Genomic DNA, 21,343 nt, shown 5'->3' on the forward strand with positions numbered 1-21,343 from the left:
GTAAGCCACCAAACCCATCAAACCCGTTATGTCATTCAGTACCAGGCACCATCTCCTTACTGTGCCACTTGCCCACAGCTGTTAATTCCCTAGTCATTCAAAATGTATCCAAAATACCTCCAATGACCTGATCTTCACAATACTTCTAGATAGAGAATTCTAGAGAACTCTGTGAGAAGAAATCCCTACGCATCTCAGTTTTGAATGACTGCCACTTATTCTCTCTTTAGGATTCTCCAAATAGTGGCAACTGCTCCCCAAAGATAAAATCTAAAATGCTGGAAATCCAAGCAACACGCACAAAATGCTGTTGGAACTCAACCGGCCAGGCAGCAACTATAGAAAAGAGTAAACAGTCGACGTTTCAGGCTGAGGCCCTGTCATCAGATCCCGACCAGGGGCCTTGGCTCGAAACGTTGACTGGTTACTCTTTCCCATTGATGCTGCCTGGCCTCTTGAGTTCCTCCAGCATTTTGAGTAAGAAAATTTTCCCCATCTTCCCTGAACACCCCATCCCACCTCTTTTTCTGGCACCACCAACTCTCTTCCCTCCTCTGATCCCAGCTCTAATCTTTACCATGTCTTCACCATTCCCTTCGACCTTCCTCTCACTGAGCAGAACGTTTTGTCCTCAGTAAAGGCTTCAATTTTGTCCCCCTTCACCCGCAGCTCATTAAGTTCCATGCCTGCCATGACATCAAGCTCTTCTTCTGTCAGTTCCCTCTCCAAGCCCACTTCTTTGGCAAGAATCAAACACCCAGAATGGATGCCCCCCCCCCCCCCCCGCTTATCCTGTCTTCAACTCTCTTCCTCTTCTTGGACACCCCGCTCTGGTTTTCTTCTGCTCTGGATCTTTTCATCTCCAATTGCCAACGAGACACCAAATGTCTGGAATACAGAATTCCTCTCTCCTCCTCAAACCTTACCCCCTCTGAACACACTGCAATCCATACTTTCCGCACCAATCCCAAGCATACTATCAAAATTGCAGACAAAGTGGGTGTGGTTGTAGTGTGGCGCACTGAGTTCTACCTTGCTGAGACCAGACGGCAACTCTCAGACACCTCATCATACCTACCCCTTGAGGAGAATCCTACTCCAGACCATTAGAAAACTTCCTTTCACACGATCACAGGTGTCATTAACTCTGGAGATCTCCCATCCACGGCCACCAAACTCATAGTTCCCTCACCATGCACTGCTCGCTTCTACCTCTTACCCAAGATCCACAAACCAGACTGTCAGGGTAGGCCTGTTATCTCTGCCTGCTCTTGCCCCCCTGAACTCGTATCCTCTTACCAGTATTCCATTCTATCCAACTTGGCTCAGTTCCTCCTCCGATACATCCGCAACACTTCTAATGCTCTCGATCTCCTCAGTAACTTTCAATTCCCTGCCCTGACCACCTCACTTCACCGTGGATTTCCAGTCCCTATAAATTTCTGTTCCTCATCAACAAGGCCTCAAGACTCTCCGCTTCTTCCTTGACAAAAGAACCAACCAATCCCCCTCCACCACCACACTCCCAAGTCTGGCAGAACTGGTCCTCATCTTCAACAATTTTTCCTTCAGCTCCTCCTACCTTCTTTAAACTCAAGGGATAGCCACAGGCAGCCACATGGGCCCCAGCTATGCCTGCTTCTTTGTTGGCTATGTAGAACAGTCCATGTTCTAAGCCGTCCCCGATAATACTCCCCAGCTGTTCCTCTACTACACCAATGACTGCATAGGGGGACAAAATCAAAAAGGGTGAATACAGGACTGAAGGTGAAAAAGGATCTAGTGCTTTCTTGGTGTATATGATGAATAAACTCTGCTCAAGCTTTCAGCCAGGTACAAGTATCAAGTTTAACCAACCTTTCAATAACAAACTATGTCGTGGGATGAAGGTGTTATATTTGAATGTGCATGGTATACTGAATAAGGTAGATAAATGTAACACAGTTATAGATTGGCATGTTTGACATTGTGGGGAATCACTGAATGGTGACTGAAGATTATAGCTGGGAGGGTACACATTGTATTCAAAGGAGAGGCAGGTAGGCAGAGGGGCTGGAGTGGCTCTGTTGCTAAAAAAATGAAATCTAATCATTAGAAAAAGGTGTTGAATCACTGTGGATAGAGCTAAGGAACTGCAAGAGTGAAAAGTCCCTGATGGGAGTTATGTACAGACCCACAAACAGTAGTAAAGATGTGGTCTACAAACTACAATGGAAGATACAACACACAAGCCATAGGGGCAATGTTACAATAGTCATGGGGGATTTCAAATGCAGCTATTCTGAACTGGGTGTTGTGCAATGAACCAGAATTGATTAGAGAGCTGAAGGTAAAGGAACCCTTAGGGATCAATAATCATAATACAATAGAATTCACCCTGAAATTTGAGAAGGAGAAGCTGAAGTCAGATATATGAGCATTACAGTGAAGTAAAGGTAATTGCAGAAGCTTAAGGGAGGAACTAGGCAAAACTGATTGGAAATGAACACTGGCAGAGATGACGGCAGAGCAGCAATGGCTGGAATTTCTGGGAGCAATTTGAAAGGTGTAGAAGATATACATTCCAAAGAGGAAGAAGTATTCTAAAGCCAGGATGACACTATTATGACTAACAAGAGAAGTCAAAGCCAACTTAAAAGTCAAAGAAAGGGCATATCATAGAGCAAAAGTTAGTGGGAAGTTAGAGAATTGGGAAGCTTTTTGAAAACCAACAGAGGGCAACGAAAAAAATCATAACGAAGGAAAAGATGAAATATGAAGATAAGCTAGCTAATAATATCAAAGAGCATACCAAAAGCTTCTTTAGATATATAAAGCTTAAAAAAGAGGTGAGAGTAGGCAATGCACTGCTGGAAAATGATGCTGGAGAGGTAGCAATGGTGGACAAACTGAATAAGCATTTTCCATCAGTCTTCACTGTGAAAGACACCAACAGTATGCTGGAAGTTTGAGAGTTTCACGGAACAGAACATTGTGAAGTTGCCATCACTTGGGAGAATGTTCTTGGTAAACTGAAAGGTCTGAAGGTAGATAAGTCACCTGGACCAAGGATCTGAAAGAGGTAGCTGAAGAGATTGTGGATGCATTAGTAATGATCTTTCAAGAATCAATTGATTCTGACATAAAAATGAAGAAATCTATGGCATATTTCAGGCCCTGAAACTTGAGAAACTGCCTAGAATTTCCCTACTGCATAGCCCACAGCTCCATGTACCTATCTAAGAGTCTCTTAAAAGACCCTATTGTAACTGCCTCCAGCACCACTGCTAGCAGTATCTTCCAAGCACCCACCACTCTCTGTGCAAAAACCTTACCTCTGACTTCCCCTTATACCTACTTCCAAGCACCTTGAAACTATGCCTCCTCATGTCAGCCATTTTAGCCCTGGGAAAACACAATCAATGCCTCATCATCTTATACACCTCTATCAGATCACCTCTCATCCTCCATCGCTCCAAGGAGAAAATGCCCAGTACATTCAACCTATTCTCATAAGCCATGCTCTCCAATCCAAGCAACAACCTTGTAAATCTCTTTTGCACTGTCTCTATATTATCCACATCCTTCCTGTAGTGAGGTGACCAGAACTGAGCACAATACTCCAACTGGGTCTAACTACAGTCTTATATAGCCGTAACATTACTTCCCGGATCTTGACCTCAATCTCATGGTTGATGAAGGCCAACGCGCCTTACGCCTTCTTAACAATACTGGCAATATGCGCAGCCGCTTTGAGTGTCCTATGGACATGGTCCCCAAGATCTCGCTGATCCTCCACACTGCCAAGAGTCTTACCATTAATATTATATTCTGTCTTCAAATTTGACCTACTGAAATTAATCACTTCTCAGCCCAGTTCTGCATCCTATCAAAGTTGCACTGTAACCTCTGACAACTCTCCAGATTATTCACAACACCCCCAACATTTCTGTCATCAGCAAACTTACTAACCCACCCTTCTACTTCCTCAACCAGGTTATTTATAAAAGTCACAAAGAGGAGGGGTCCCAGAACAGATCCCTGCGTAACACTACTGGTCACCGACCTCCATACAGGATACAAACCATCTACAACCACCTTTTGTCTCCTGTTGGCAAGCTAGTTCTGGATCCACAAAGCAAGGTTTCAATACTTTCTGAATGAGTCTTGCATGAGAAACCTTATCAAATGCCTTACTGAAATCGATATACACTACATCTACTGCTCTACATTAATCAATGTGTTTTGTTACATCCTCAAAGAATTAAATCAGGTTCGTAAGGCATGACCTACCCTTGACAAAGCCATGCTGACTATCCCTAATCAGATTATGTCTCTCCAAATGCTCATAAATCCTGCCTCTCAGGATCTTCTCCAACAACTTGCCCACCACTGAAGTAAGACTCACCGGTCTATAATTTCCTGAGTTATCTCTACTCCCTTTCTTGAACAGTGGAACAATGTTTGCAACCTTCCAATCCTTTGGGTACTTCTCCTGTCTCTATTGATGATGCAAAGATCATCGCCAGAGACTCAGTAATCTCCTCCATCGCTTCCCACAGTAGCCTGGGGTATATCTCATCCATTCCCAGCAACTTATTGAACTAAACACCTTTCAAAAGCTCCAGCACATCCTCTTTCTTAATGTCTATATATTCAAGAGTTTCAGTCCACTAAGTCATCCCGATAATTGCCAAAGTCCTTTTCACTGGTGAATACTGAAGCAAAGTATTCAATAAGTACCTCCACAACCTCCTCCAGCTCCATGCACCTGTTTCACTATTGCTCCCGATTGGTCCTATTCTCACAAGGCTCATCCTCTTACCCAATGTCCCTTGGGATCAATAAAGTATGTCTATCTATCTATCTATCTATCTTGCTCTTCACGTACTTGCAGAATGCCTTGTGATTTTCCTTAATCCTGCTCACCAAGGCCTTCTTATGTCCCTACTAGCTGTACTAATTTCATTCTTCAGCTTCTTCCTGGCAAACTTCTAATTTTCTAGAGCTCTAAGAGTACCTAGTTTCTGGAACCTTTTGTAAGCTTTTCTTTTCCTCTTAACTAGATTTTTTTACATCCTTTGTACACCATGGTTCTTTTACCCTTTCCCTGCCTCAATGGAACATAGTACCCATGCAGAACACCATGCAAATCTTCCCTGGACATTTGCCATGTTTCTGCCGTGGGAGATGCCAGTCGATATCAGGAAATTTAAAATCACCCATCTCAACAACCCTACTATTATTGCACTTTTCCAGAAACTTCCTCCCTATCTGCTCTTTGATGTCTCTGTTACTATTGGGGGGTCTATAAAAAGCACACAGTGGAGTTATTTCCCCTTCCTGTTTCTGAGTTCCACCCACACTGATTCAGTGGACAATCCCTCCATGACTTTCTCCTTTTCTGCAGCCGTGATATTATCCCTGATTAGCAATACCACGGCCCACCACTTTTGCCTCCTTCCCTGTCCTTTTGGAAATATCTAAAGCCCGACACACACCTAGCAGCCATTCCTGCCCCTGAGACATCCAAGTCTCCGTAACGGTCAAAACGTCATAGTTTAACGGATTGATCCACACTCTAAGTTCATCCACCTTGCTTATGATACCCCTTGCATTAAAATAGACACTTCTCAAACCATCTGTCTGAGTGCATCTTTGCTCTATCATCTGCTTATCCTTCCTCACAAACACCCTGGAAGATGTCTCTACTTGTGTGCCAACTACCCCATCCTCTGCTTCTTCACTTCAGTTCCCAAACCCCTGCAAATGTAGTTTGAAACCTCCACAACAGCAAGCCTCCTTCCCAAGATATTGATTCCCCTCCAATACACGTGCAACCCATCCCACTTGTACAGGTCACCCTTCCCCAGAAAAGGACTTTTATGCACAACAGACTCTGGAGTTTACAAAGAATGGTGCCAAAAACAAAAAAACATCCAGTGAGTGGCTGTTCTGTGAGTGAAAACATCTTGTTAAATCCACTCACAGGATTTTTTTTTGTTTTTGGCGCCATTCTTTTCAGACTCCAGAGTCTGTTGTGCGTAAAAATCCCAGGAGATCAGCAGTTTGTCATTGAGCCTACTAAAGGATTGGTTCTACTCTATTGGGTGTTATGTAATGAACTGGATTGATTACGGAGCTTAAGGTAAAAGAACCCTTAAGAGGCAGTGATCACAACATGAGTGAATTCAACTTGAACTTTGATAGGGAGAAAGTAAAGTCTGACATAGCAGTATTTCAGTGGAGTAAAGAAAATTACAGTGGTATGAGAGGAGCTGGCCAAAGTAAATTGGAAGGAGATGCTGGCAGTGATGACAGCAGAGCAGTAACAGTGTGAGTTTCTGGGGGAAAAATGAGGAAGGTGCAGGATAGATGTATTCCAAAAACAAAGAAACACTCAAGTGGCAAAATAGTACAATTGTTGCTGACAAGGGAAGTCAAATCTAATGTAAAAGCAAAAGAGAAGGCAAACAACAACACAAAAATTAGTGGGAAGATAGAAGATTGGAAAGCTTTTAAAATTTTATAAAAAGCAACTAAAGGGATCATTAGGAGGGAAAGGTGAAATATGAAAGCAAGCTAGCAAGCAATATCAAAGTGGATATGAAAAGCTTTTTCAAGTATATAAAAAATAAAAGTGAGATGAGAGTGGATATAGGACTGCTAGAAAATGAGGCCAGGAAAATAATAACGGGGGACAAGGAGATGGAAGATAAACTAAATGAGTATTTTGCATCAGTCTTCATTGTGGAAAACACTAACAGAGTGTCAGTTGTTGAAGGATGTGAGGTAAGAGAAGTGAGTGCAATTACTATTACAAGAGAGAAGGTGCTCCAAAAGCTGTCACCCAGACTAGTTGAACTGCACCGTAAGGTTCTGAAAGAGTTAGCGTTAGAGATTGTGGTGGCATTAGTAATGATCTTTCAAGAATCACTGGACTCTGGCATGGTTCCAGAGAACAGGAAAATTGAAAATGTCACTCCACTCTTTAGGAAAGGAGGAAGACAGCAGAAAAAGAAATTATAGACCAGTTAGCCTGACTCAGTGGTTGAGAAGAAGTTGGCGTTAATTGTTAAGGATGAGATGATGGAGTACTTGGTAACACAGGACAGGACAGGATAGGACAAAGTCACCATGGTTTCCTTAAGGGAAAATCTTGCCTGATAAACCTGTTGGAATTCTTTGAGGAGATTACAAGTAAGATAGATAAAGGAGATGCAGTGGATGATGCCACACATGAGGCTGCTTACCAAGTTAAGAGCCCTTGGTATTACAGGAAAGTTACTGGCATGGTTAGAGCATTAGCTGATAGGCAGGACGCAGCAAGTGGAAATAAAAGGATCCTTGTCTGGTTGGCTGCCAGTGACTAGTGATGTTCCGCAGGGGTCAGTGTTGGGAGTGGTGTCCATTTAAAACAGTGATGTGAAGAAATTTCTTTCGCCAGAGGGTGGTGAATTTGTGGAATCTATTACCACAGGCAGCAGTGGAGGCCAGGTCATTGGGTGTACTTAAGACAGAGGTTGATAGGTTTTTGATTGGACACAGTAACAAAGGTTACGGGGAGTAGGCCAGGGAGTGGGGCTGAGGAGGGTGGAAAGGACCAGCCATGATTGAATAGCAGAGCAGACTCAATGGGCCAAATGGTCTAAATCTGCTCTTAGGTCTTATGGTCTTATGGCTTTATCACGTTCCCCATGGTCCCCTCCTCCTTTTCTTTCTTCTGTGGTCCACTCCAATCAAACTCCTTCTTCTCCAGCTCTTGATCTCCCCCACACCCCCCACCTGCTTTCACCTATCACTTTCCAGCTAGCCCCCTTCTCCACCCTCCATCTTTTTATTCTGGTGTCTTCCCCCTCTCCCTTCCTTCTCAGTCCTGAAGAAGAGTCTTGACCTGAAACGTCAACTGTTTATTCATTTCCTGGATGCTGCCTGACCTGCTGAGTTCCTCCAGCACCTTCTTTTCTGTGTATTGACTTTATTCTCAACATTTATCCTGTTATGCCTCCTAACAATCTTATATGTTTCAATAAAACTACCCCACATCCATTTTGCTTTGTTCCCAAACTTGCTTTAACAGTTACAATTCTATTACATTTCAACTCCACTATGTAAAAGCACTGCCAGACAAGTGAAGAAAAAATTTGATCTTAATAAGATACTAAACAGTGCCATAGTATTGAAATGGGCTGTCCAGTGTTGCAAAGAAAAGTGTGCTAAACCAACTAGCCTCGGTGAAACGCAACATCTCTGCGCCAAGATAGAGAAAAATCTCCGTTGATTACCTGAGAATATGAGTACAGAGTCATGGATGGGCTGGGGATCACAATTTTTCGATTCTGGTTGAATCTGAGGCTAAGGGTCTGGTTGAGCCTGGAAATTTATGAGTTCGCTCAGATTGGTGCTTGGAGTTGGGGTTGAGTGGTGAATGTATGTGATGGAACGAAAATTAGGGTGACTCTGTAAATGACGGGCAATTCATTCTGCCAGTGTAACACTTGAGCACAGAAAATCTACAGATCTGTCTCTGAGCAGTTATGAACCTGACAAATATCTCCACAGACCTTTTCCTCCTCCAGGTACCGCTCATCAAATTCCACAGAATAGAATTCAATCGGGAAGCTACAGGGGTTCTTCACAATCACCGTCCCCTCCGTTTCTGCACTGTATGGTAAAACTGGGCCCAGTTCCAGCACAGTGGTAGAAAAGTCTAGGTGAGGTTCCAGCCCTTGACCGCAGGCCATGATCAGCACCCGGTTACCACTCTGTGCCAAGTTCAACACCAGTCGATGGTTATAAAGTTTCTGTTAATTCAAAAAAACAGTCTTGGTCAAGTCTCATCTTGCTATCATCAGGGATAATTAGCTGCATTGGCATTAAAAAAAGACTGTTAATAATCACACTGGTATGAAAATAAAATAAGATACTCTGTGTAACAGGGAAACAAAATGTTTAAGATATAAAAGGGCTTTTAAAGAAGAATTTGGGAAATATAGCTTCCAAAAGCTGCAGATTTAGAAACCAGAATAGACAGGTCTAAGATCTTTGGCAAACGTACCTAAAAAGAACATTTTGTGCACAGAGTGATTATAAGCTGGTATCCACTGCTTAGGAGGGTGGTGGGAGCAATGTCAGTAGTTATTTTCAGAATGAATTAGTGATACCACAGGCAAAATGTTGTGAACCAGGCAAAAGGAAAGAGCTATTTGATCAAAACAAGCCAAAGACCTCAAATGCAGAATGACCATGTAAAAAAAGGGTGTGTCGTAGTCGAACAATCTAGTAGAATGTTTCTCACCATCCATATTTCCCATATAGGGCAGTAGATAGCTCACTAGATAGATTTCATCTGGCCTGCTTCAGTCCTGAATATCTAGGACAGTCAGAGCTTTGAGCAACAAAGTGTTCATAGAGTCAGGAAAAATACAGAACAGAAACAGGCCCTTCAGTATGTAGAGTCTGCATCCATCTCTAAGTACCCATCTCTCTCCGTTGTAAGATGTCTTGGCATGTGAAAAGTCTGTGCTCAGTGGTTGCCCTGTGATCAGAAATGATAGCTGGGACATGATTCTTCCCTTCCTTGAGAAACTCACCTCCTCTGTAGGTGTGAATGTCACTTGCACATTGACTCTCTCACCAGCATTGATCACACCGCAAGGAGGCAACATGACAAACACATAGGATGGCGGCTTTAACTCTTTCAGTCGTTTGGATCGCAAGTGCAGGGGAACATGCTTATCAAGCTATTTAAATCAAAAACAGTAAAGCAGTATTAATAATGTGACTTGCAATAATAAAGTTCAAAGTAAATTAACTAACAAAGTACATATATGTCACCAACTTGGGCTTCAACCAGTGTGCAAATGACAACAAACTGTGCCAATACAAAAAGAAAGAAATAATAAAGAATAATAAATAAACAGGCAATGAATATTGAGAATATGACATGAAGTGTCCTTGAAAGTGAGTCCACAGGTTGTGGGATCATTTCAGTGATGGGACAAGTGAAGTTGACTGAAGTTATCCCCTTTGGTTCAAGAGCCTGATGGTTGAGGGGTAATTGCCTGATGGTGCGAGTCCCGAGGCTCGTGAACCTTCTTTCAGATGGCTGCAGTAAGAAGGGAGTATGACCTTCAACATCACTAGGTCAAAACCCTGGAACTTTCTTCCGAAGAGTGTTGTAGGTACACCCACACCTCAAGGACTGCAGTAGTTCAAGAAGGGAGCTCAATACCACCTTCTCGAGGACAATTAACCATTGGCTCAGCTGTGAAGCCCATACCCTTGAATGAATAAATAAACATTTTAAGACTTGGACTAACATAAGAGGACATAAGTTCCAATACTACCATGGCAGGTGGGGAGCTTAAATTCAGTTAATCAAAAAAGCTGGAATTTTTTTTTTACTATAATTTGTTTCTTTAGTGATGACAATGAAACCATTGGATTGCCAATTCAATCTCATCACTAATTCCTTCTGGGAATGAAACCAGCTGCCTTAACCCCACTCTCCTGCATATGACTGCAGGCCTACAACAATGTGGCTGACCTTACGATGACGTGCAATAATATAGCCAGCCACTGAGCTATCAAAAACTGCTACATTAAATCACAACAGGATTGCAATAGACTGAACTATTCAGTGCTAATCTATCTTAATCAACCACAAAAATCTTCTCATAATCATCCGGGGATATGCTTAAATCAGAGAGCTACCTCACTGTCTAAGCAACCAATTGCCTGATGCAATGTTACTAAAATATTCATACATTTATCTAATGCCCTGACTGCTCCATCACAATCCTTGTACATCCCTTTCCATCAGAAGCGCAGACACAACCAATGAGAGTTGCTGATTATCCTGCAAGTGATGAATCATGTAAGTGTAGGGTTCTCAGTAATATTAACTGTAATGTTAACTGTTAAGGCTAACAAAATGGCTTCTCTGTAATGTTAAATGATGAGGTAATGTTTCTCTGTAGCTGCGATGTTTGGGTTAAAGTTACAGATAAAAGGGAATTATGACCTGTTATGCTATCTTGTATGGTGGGACCGAGAGAGAGTTCGCGGTCTTTTCAGCAAGGCAAGCGATGAGAAAGAGCGAATGCCGGAGTGGCTGGCGGTTCCCGGACGGTGGATACTGGAATTCCACGGTTCGGATGCTGTCGGAGGTTTGGAGGTCGATTGTGGATTGATCGTCTGATATTTTACGTTGTGGGTTTGTACCGGGGTGTGTTACTCAGCATCTATGCAAATTTAGGCACAGTTTGGCGGGCAGATGGCAGATTCCCCTGGACAAACGTGAGCTGATAGAGCTGAGTGTTACATAAGCAATACTCTGAAGAAGCAGGAAAGATAGCAAGGTCAGAAAATCTGGCTGAAACATTCAAATCCCTCACCAAGGGTAGACCTGTAACAACACTTTTAACTAAGCTCTCTGAATCCTGAAGGCTGAACTGCCCAGACAGAATGTGTGGCAGGTGGTAAGTGAACTAACATGAAGAACTCATCTACTTGACGTTGTCATCACCAGTGTATCTGTGGGAATAAGCTGTCCTTGAGACTGGAGGTCTGCATTTTCAGGTTTCAGTATCTTCTGCCCGAAGAAGAAAGAAGAGAGAATGTCCACAGTGTTTGAGGTCTTTCATTATGCTGACTGCCTCCCCAAGGCAGTGAGATGTGTAGATGGAGCTCAGGGACAGGAGACTCCACAGCTCTGTGTGGTTCCTTGTGGGGTGGGCTGAACAGTTGCCACGCTGAGCCGTTATGCATCTGGATAAAATCCACACTAAGCCGTTATGCATCCGGGTAAGATCGACGCTATGATACTTAGATAAAAATTGTAAGGGTCAATGAGAACATGCCAAATTTCTTTAGCCTTCTGAGGAAATAAAGGTGTTGGCGGGTTTTCTTGTCCATGACATAAATGGGGAGGAGAAGATGGCAGCGCGACGCAGCACACGCGGCCACTCCAAAATTATATTGTATTTGTTAAATAGGTACCATGCACAATCCTGATTTGATGGAGGCAGATGTGAGAAGCATGGAGGAACATCTGGAGAAACTTCTGAAATGTCTGGTTCGCTGCCGCTGTTACTGTGTGATCGAGAATCTCCGGAGGGGAAGGCCCCAAATCCTCGGCTCTGTCTATTGCCTGTTGCCCGGGCCGGGGTCGAAGTGCTCAGCAAAGATGGTGCTCGGTGCTCGGTGTCGGAGGGCTGGTCGGAGGCTCGAATTTTTCAGACAGACTCAAGAGTCGGCTGTGGTTGGGTGCTTCCAGGGTGCTGCATCGGCAAGTTTGTGGCGCTGGAAGCTCATGGCAGGAAGAGAGTTTCTCTTCCTTCTACTGTCTGCGTGAGATGATGGGACTTTCGAGAGACTTTGAGACTTTTTTTTAACCGTGCCCATGGTCTGTTCTTTATCAAATTATGGTATTACTTTGCACTGTTGTAACTATATGTTATAATTATGTGGTTTTTGTCAGTTTTTTTAGTCTTGGTTTGTCTTGTGTTTCTGTAATATCATTCTGGAGGAACATTGTATCATTTCTTAATGCATGCATTACTAAATGACAATAAAAGAGGAGTGCGTGTCCTCATAATCTAAAAAAATCTAAAATGTGGTCGGACCCGGACAGGCTATTGGTGATGTTCATGTCTAGGATCTTGACACTGTCACCCTCTCGTTCCCAACACCACTGATGTGACAGGGACATGTGCACTGTCTTCCTTCCTGAAAAAGATGGCCAGTACTTTTGTTTTGATGACATTGAGAGAAAGGTTGTTGATATGACATCATGTCACTAAGCTTGTTATCGCCTTTCTGTACTCCAAATCTCATTATTATTTGAGATACGGTCATCTTTCACCCAGTTACAAATACAAACTGAAATTAAACTGCATGGTCTATGAGTGACCTCTTCTGTGTCTTATTATCCTTCCCTCTCCTAATAGAGTCATTGGGTCATAGAGCACTATCACACAGAAACGGATCTGTGCCAAGCTGTTGTTGTGCCTAATCCCATTAGAGATTTATAGAGCACTATCGCACAGAAACAAGCTGGAAGTTAACTCTGGTTCATGAAAAATACAAGGCTTATGCAGTACTACAGATACCTATAAAGGTTGCTGCAACCCGGCGAAGGATTACATGTGATAAACAGTGAACCTAGCATGCAGTTGACAGTGCTAAACAATCTAGGTGCGAATGGAGGTGGGTTATTACTAGCTAGTGGAAGGAAGATCCTCTACCTTCAATAGAATACTGAAGTCGAGTGTGGGGCTGCTGAAACCATGTTCCTCCAATCACACAGCAGCTTCAAGTCACAGGGTCATGTAGTTTGGAAACAGCCCAACATACCTGTACATCAACCACCCTTTCACACTAACTTAGGTCCTTCAGCACAACATGTCTGCACTGATCATCAGCCACCTCTTTTATTCGCCCTACAATTCCATCAGTTCCCTCCAAATTCTACCACTTACCTGCACAATAGCAGCAATTTACAGCAGACAACTAACCCACCCATGTGCACAGCTTTAGAATGTGGGAGGAAACCAGAACACCAGGGAAACATCATGCGGCCACAGGAAAGAAGTGCATACTCCACACTGTCAGCAGCAGCAGCTCACTGGAGATGTAAGGCAAGCCCCAGTACTCTATGATAGTGTTCTAAAGGTTTTACAAGTTGCAGTTCTGTGTTGCCCTAAAATATAACTGTCAGTGCCTCACGGCTTGAGATCTGAATGCTGGAGATACCTGCCCCAGAATAAGGTGGAAATACAATCACAGAATGATGCAGAATTTCAGGAAAACAACTCATCACCACCTGCACAAGCCTGATTAGTGTCTGAATTTTGGAATGGGTTTATGATAATCTGATATTTATGACACCCAGATATAGAATTGTACACAAGTTTAAAATTTCTTGGTAATTAAATGTCACAATTAAAGAAAAATGAGATTTTATCACCTTTTGCTTCACAACACTGGTATCAGTAAAAGACCATTCGCAGGGGACTTGCAGGTGATTGTGCAGTTGAATAGTTATAACTTGACATTGCCCACAGTGCACGGTGCCGAAGTCCAGTTGCTCACTGGAGACGGTCAGGTCGGGCTCTGTCACTGCAGCTTGCAGCATGACTTTCACTGTTGGTCCACCTACAACCTGAACAACGAATTAGAAATATAACCAAACAGTGCAGTACACTTTGTCCACCTTCTCCCTTTTTCACTCCAACCTTCTCTGAACAAGGTTCCAACACTAGTACACTGAAAGAACTAAAGCTTTAGGACTTCTTGCTTTCTAAGTGTATTCTCCCAATCCGTATTGCTCCTGAGGAAAAAGGAGCAATTTACCTTTTGGATTTTAGATTTGATTAGATTCGTGTCATATATACACCAGGATGCAATGAAATTCCTTGTTCGCATGAAGCTCACAAAGTGAATGGCTTATATGGCAATAATAAATACAATTTACACGTGGTGACAAGATCGTAGTGCAAACAAAAAACTAAAATGACAACTCTGCCTCTGAGAGGTAGAGTTATGAACATGAGAATCTGGCAGCACCACTCAGAAAGGAGTATGACGGAGGTGAGAGGTTCAGGAGTTTGACAGCAATAGGGAAGAACCCATTCTTCAGTCCCGACATCTGGGCTTTCAGGGTCCTGCATCTTTATTTTGAAAAACAGCAAAGCTGGCCGAGATTTGCTATGTAGCTGTCAGTGATGTACAAATGGTTAAGTTTCACTGATCATTGCTGATTTAAACAAGAATATTCTTTCCTGCCAGTTTTTGTGCCCACGACCAGGTGGTCAGTATTTTTTCACACTGAATTGTTCATCCACCGACTACCAGCAGCCATGTTACTGTATTTTATTTATTCATTCCAGGGGTGTGGGCTTCACATCTGAGCCAGCATTTAACTACCCATCTCTAAATGTCCTTGAGAAGGTGCCAGTGGGCTGCCTTCCTGAACCACTAGAGTCCTTGAGGTGTGGCAGTACCCACAGGGCTGTCAGGGAGGCAGTTCCGGGGTTTTGACACAGTGATAGTGAAGGAACGGTGATATATTTCCATGTCAGGATGGTGTATGACTTGGAGAACAACTTCCAGCCGGTGGTGCTCCCTGTGCTTTTACTGTCCCTGTCCTTCCAGCTGGTAGCGGTGGTGGGTTTGGAAGGTGCTGTCTAAGGAGTCTGGGGGAGTTGCTGCAGTGAGTGAATGGTTGTGGATGGGTGTCTATCAAGTGAACCGTTGTGTCCTGTAAGGTATCAGGTTTCTTGTGTGCTGTTGAAGCTGAACTACAAGTCAAATGGAGAGTGGTCACTCACACTCTTGAATGGAGCCTTGTAATTAATTGATAGACACGTTTTGGGGAGCTGGAGGCTGAGTAACTTGCCCCAAGATTCCTAGTCTTAAATGGGCCATTTCTCTTCTTGGAATACTCACAAGAAGAATCTACATGTTCCTTCCAAAAGGTGACCAAGGATGGGAGCTCAATGTTCAGGGATATTCAATATTCAGGAGGGATAGACATGAAGGAAGGGGAGGTGGGGTGGCGTTGCTGGTTAGAGAGGAGATTAACGCAATAGAAAGGAAGGACATAAGCCGGGAAGATGTGGAATCGATATGGGTAGAGCTGCGTAACACTAAGGGGCAGAAGACGCTGGTGGGAGTTGTGTACAGGCCACCTAACAGTAGTAGTGAGATCGGAGATGGTATTAAACAGGAAATTAGAAATGTGTGCAATAAAGGAACAGCAGTTATAATGGGTGACTTCAATCTACATGTAGATTGGGTGAACCAAATTGGTAAAGGTGCTGAGGAAAAGGATTTCTTGGAATGTATGCAGGATGGTTTTTTGAACCAACATGTCGAGGAACCAACTAGAGAGCAGGCTATTCTGGACTGGGTTTTGAGCAATGAGGAAGAGTTAATTAGCAGTCTTGTCGTGAGAGGCCCCTTGGGTAAGAGTGACAATAATATGGTGGAATTCTTCATTAAGATGGAGAATGACATAGTTAATTCAGAAACAAAGGTTCTGAACTTAAAGAGGGGTAACTTTGAAGGTATGAGACGTGAATTAGCTAAGATAGACTGGCAAATGACACTTAAAGGATTGACGGTGGATATGCAATGGCAAGCATTCAAAGGTTGCATGGATGAACTACAACAATTGTTCATCCCAGTTTGGCAAAAGAATAAATCAAGGAAGATAGTGCACCCGTAGCTGACAAGAGAAATTAGGGATAGTATCAATTCCAAAGAAGAAGCATACAAATTAGCCAGAGAAAGTGGCTCACCTGAGGACTGGGAGAAATTCAGAGTTCAGCAGAGGAGGACAAAGGGCTTAATTAGGAAGGGGAAAAAAGATTATGAGAGAAAACTGGCAGGGAACATAAAAACTGACTGTAAAAGCTTTTATAGATATGTAATGTTACGAGAATACACATAAAATTAAGATGTTTGCTGGCCTGGGCTAGCATCAGTGGCATCAGCAGTTGGTCTGCCACCTGCCCTCAGGGGAAGGAGAGATAAGGAACAATGGAGCAGCGTCTGGAGATGTGTAATGAAGGGATGTGGGAGGAAGAGCTGTCTGGAGCGGCTCCCCCCCTTTGAACCCTGAACTGTTTGAAGTGATGGACAGGCGATACCCCAGCAGGGGGATAAAAAGGGACAGGTTCGCTAAGACAGACACACACGCCACCCGAGGTAACGAGACCCTGGAAGCGGTGCGCTTCTCACGAGTGGGTGAGAAGTCCCAGACAACGACAAGGGTGGAAAGGTACGATCAGCGGGAACCCGGTGTGTGTCCGCCCTTGCCTGGGTGCCGGGTTCACTGCAGAGGATCGACCGCATCTGGAGGAGGGGTCACAGTCGGTGACCTCAGGTGACATCACCAAGGACCCGCCCAAAAGCTGTTTGTGAGCCATCTCGCTGGTCTGTGAGTGAAGCCGTTCTGAATGATGAGTTGTTCCTATTCTATCTCTCTCTTCCCCCACGTTGTCCACCGCCATGGCAACGATTACTGCGAACTGAACTACAAACTGGACTGAACTTTGAGTCATTTTGAAATTGGTCATTTACCCCTGGACAACGATAGAGCTTGATTGATGCTGTTATCTTAATTCTGTGCACATGTGTGGTTATCATTGTTGAATTGTTGCATTTATTATCCTTTCGATTACTGTGTTGCTTGTTTCTTTAATAAAACTTTCTTAGTTCTAGTACTCCAGACTCCAACTGAGTGATCCATTTCTGCTGGTTTGGCAACCCAGTTACGGGGTACGTAACATAAGTGGGGTTCTCGTCCGCGATTTTGAACGCTAAATTTGGGACGGAGTAAATTGATTGGGTTAAAATTCCCGAAAGAAAGAAAAGACAAACAGCAGAAATGGAGGTTGAGGAATTTATAAAGGCGCCGACCTTGGAGGCATTAGAGGATGCCAGGAAATCGGAATTGATAGCTGTGGCAAAACGGGTGAATCTTGCTAAGGTGAAGTCGACAATGAGGAGAGAGGAGATACACAGAGCTATTGTAGAGCACTATGTATCTAAAGGTGTGTTTCCCCAAGGTGAGCTGGGGGAGGTGTCTATTGAAAAACCTGCTGGAGACGCGGTACAGGTACAGCTTGAAAAACTGAGACTCGAGCACGAGTTCCGGGTACGGCAGTTAGAAAGGCAGGAGAAAGAGAGAGAGTTAGAAAGGCAGGAGAAAGAGAGAGAGTTAGAAAGGCGGGAGAGAGAGAAAGAGGTAGAAAGGCAAGAGAGAGAAAGACAGTTGGAGAGAGAAGAGAGAGAGAGGGACAGGCAGTTGGAGAGAGAGGAGAAACAGAGGGAAAAGGAATTTGAGCTGGAGAAGTTAAAGATAAGGGCCGAGCAGGGGCTCGTGCCGAACCAAGGTGGAGGGTTCCGGGCGACCCAGGAGGTTAGGCTGGTTCCCCCATTTGACGATACCGATGTGGATCGGTACTTTCTCCACTTCGAAAAAGTAGCTATAAGTCAGGAATGGCCGAGGGATAAGTGGGTTGTCTTACTTCAGAGTGTACTGAAAGGGAAAGCCCGACAAGCTTACTCCGCTTTATCCGCGGAAGATGCCCAGAAGTATGAGGTGGTGAAGGAGGCCATCCTCAGGATTTATGAGTTGGTCCCGGAGGCATACCGGCAGAGGTTCCGGAATGCGAGGAAGCGGTGGGACCGCACGTATTTGGAGTTTGCTCGCGAGATGCAAACATATTGTGAGCGTTGGTGCGCCTCGAAAGGGGTAGAGGGGGATTATGACAGACTGCTGCAGCTGATTCTGATTGAGCAGTTTAAAGGTTGTGTCCCTGAGGGTATGAGACCCTACCTCGATGAGAAAGAGGCAGCCACGTTAGCCGCAACTGCTAAGTTAGCGGATGAGTATGCGTTGACGCATAAAATGAAGGTTGCCCCGAGTAAAGGCTACCAGAAGGGTAGTCAGGACGGCGGGGAGAGTCCGCCGGAAAAGTCAGAAAGTAAGCCGGGGACTAGTGAAAAGGATAAGGTAGACCGGGAGCAGTCTGGTAGGAAGTCTCCTGGGGTCGTCTGTTATAATTGTGGGAAAGTCGGACACTTTGCGTCCAGGTGCTTTGCCCCAAGGAAGGAGACGGGGAAAGGAAAAGCGGAAATTTTGAATGGCTGTATTGAGCTGTTAAGCGAACCGCTAGGGAAGGACAGGTCTGATAAAGTTCAGGAAGGGCGCGAGAAGTTTATCTCGGCCGGACTGGTGTCAGTGAAGGAGAGGTTAAAACCAGTTCCAGTGCGGATCTGGAGAGACACGGGAGCGTGTCAGTCACTAATACTGAAGAGTGTATTAGAGTTTAGCTCAGAGACCCAGACTGGGGAGGTAGAGGTCAAAGGTGTTGGGGAAGGGACAGAGTCAGTCCCTTTGCACCAGATACATTTACAGAGCAACCTGGTCTCTGGACTAGTCACGATTGGGGTGAGGTCCGAATTACCGATGAAAGGCGTGGAAGTCTTGCTCGGTAATGACATCGCCGGAGGGATCGTGTTCCCAGTCGTGAGATTGACGGGTCAGCCTGCCAGCATGGAGGCCCCGCCCGCGATGGTGAATTTGGCTGAAACATTTCTGCCAACCTTGTATGAGACAGGGTGTAGTGAGATAAGAGGTAGTGAGGGAGCTGGGACGGACGTAGCAGTAGCCAGGAAAGAATTTGTGCAGACGCAGGAGCGAGACGAGGGGCTGATGGTTTTGGCCGAGACAGCTCTCTCTGACACAGCCTTGACAAGGGAACTAGTAGGCTATTGTGCGGATGAGGAAGTGCTAAGGAAGAAAGGGAAATCAAGTACAGCATCCGCAGATGAGGAGTGGGGGGTGGTGCAAAAGAGTTATGGGGATGAGGTTTTTAACATGGCCCACGAGGTACCCCCCGGTGGACATTTTGCGGTGCTGGAGGAAACAGTTGGTGGAATCATGAAAGAGAGTTACCGGCTGCCCAGGGGGAAAAATGTTATTGATCATGACCGACGCGAACTGAGACGGTCACCGGCTTTTGATATGCTAACAAACCTAGTCGGTGTTAGCGTGGAAATCAATGAAGCTAGGGGCCCCTTGATAAGAGGAAAAAACCATTTTGAAAAGATTAGGATGGGATCGGTCAGATGGGAGAAGGCTATTGTTTTGGCCAGGTCTACTGATAAGGTCTCTCCCTTAATCCCCGAAGGAGTAATTAAACGACTCGCACCCATGTGTTTGATTGTCCCGAGGAAATGCAAAGAACTGGGACGTTGGGTTATGTCGGTTACAATAGGGCGGCCAAGTAAACAACACCCATATTTTTTGAGTAATTCAGTGACTAAAGGGCTGATGAACACAGAGGTGTGTATTGGCAATTTAACACGGCTGTCTGAAGCCAGCTTGATAGTGAACCTTGGAAAAAATGAATTCGGCCACGCGAATGTCACTTACCTGGGAATTGTGGTGACACAGGGGCAGCTGGCAGTGATGCAAGCTACAGTGCAGGCTATCGCTGACCTCCCAACCCCGACAGACAAGAGGGCCCTCAGAAGGCTCTTGGAGATGGTGGGGTACTGCAGGAAGTTTTGCAATAACTCTGCGGTCAATACCCGTCCCCCTCCTACTAAGCCCTTGCGAGGGAAAATTGAGTCGGAATGGGACGACCCTTGTTGTTGTGGTCCGGGACAAAACCAAATGAGAGGTTACATTGGTCGCAATTCATCAGTGTTTTTGGCCACTATGAAGTTTGCTGAGTTGGAGCCTGGTCTAAGGGATTATTAATAACACGTGTAAAAGGAACAGAAAATGTGATGACTGTCTGTCAAGGTGTTGACAGCTTCAAATTCTCTGTATTAGCTAAATAACTGTTAAAGATGTATATTGTGTATGTATCAGATAATGTAGTCATGTTTGTAATTTTTACCTCCCGGTAAAAATCCTTAAAGGGGGGAAGTGTTACGAGAATACACATAAAATTAAGATGTTTGCTGGCCTGGGCTAGCATCAGTGGCATCAGCAGTTGGTCTGCCACCTGCCCTCAGGGGAAGGAGAGATAAGGAACAATGGAGCAGCGTCTGGAGATGTGTAATGAAGGGATGTGGGAGGAAGAGCTGTCTGGAGCGGCTCCCCCCCTTTGAACCCTGAACTGTTTGAAGTGATGGACAGGCGATACCCCAGCAGGGGGATAAAAAGGGACAGGTTCGCTAAGACAGACACACACGCCACCCGAGGTAACGAGACCCTGGAAGCGGTGCGCTTCTCACGAGTGGGTGAGAAGTCCCAGACAACGACAAGGGTGGAAAGGTACGATCAGCGGGAACCCGGTGTGTGTCCGCCCTTGCCTGGGTGCCGGGTTCACTGCAGAGGATCGACCGCATCTGGAGGAGGGGTCACAGTCGGTGACCTCAGGTGACATCACCAAGGACCCGCCCAAAAGCTGTTTGTGAGCCATCTCGCTGGTCTGTGAGTGAAGCCGTTCTGAATGATGAGTTGTTCCTATTCTATCTCTCTCTTCCCCCACGTTGTCCACCGCCATGGCAACGATTACTGCGAACTGAACTACAAACTGGACTGAACTTTGAGTCATTTTGAAATTGGTCATTTACCCCTAGACAACGATAGAGCTTGATTGATGCTGTTATCTTAATTCTGTGCACATGTGTGGTTATCATTGTTGAATTGTTGCATTTATTATCCTTTCGATTACTGTGTTGCTTGTTTCTTTAATAAAACTTTCTTAGTTCTAGTACTCCAGACTCCAACTGAGTGATCCATTTCTGCTGGTTTGGCAACCCAGTTACGGGGTACGTAACAGTAAAAAGGAAAAGACTGGTAAAGACAAATGTAGGTCCCCTACAGACA

The 21,343-nt window shown here is 44.6% G+C and overlaps 1 protein-coding gene across 1 annotated transcript in view; it reads right to left on the reverse strand.

Annotated features, from left to right (window-relative positions):
* hydin (HYDIN axonemal central pair apparatus protein) overlaps positions 1-21,343 on the reverse strand; it is a 977,428-nt gene that overhangs the window by 402,554 nt on the left and 553,531 nt on the right. The window contains exons 34-36 of the mRNA XM_063066586.1: positions 13,952-14,146; positions 9,573-9,722; positions 8,544-8,783 (exon numbers count right to left, since the gene is read on the reverse strand). Of these exons, the coding sequence (XP_062922656.1) occupies positions 8,544-8,783; positions 9,573-9,722; positions 13,952-14,146 (585 nt within the window). The remainder of the gene's footprint in view (positions 1-8,543; positions 8,784-9,572; positions 9,723-13,951; positions 14,147-21,343) is intronic.

This window comes from Mobula hypostoma, chromosome 14 (assembly GCF_963921235.1).
Source record: "Mobula hypostoma chromosome 14, sMobHyp1.1, whole genome shotgun sequence".
Classification (NCBI taxonomy): Eukaryota; Metazoa; Chordata; class Chondrichthyes; order Myliobatiformes; family Myliobatidae; genus Mobula; species Mobula hypostoma.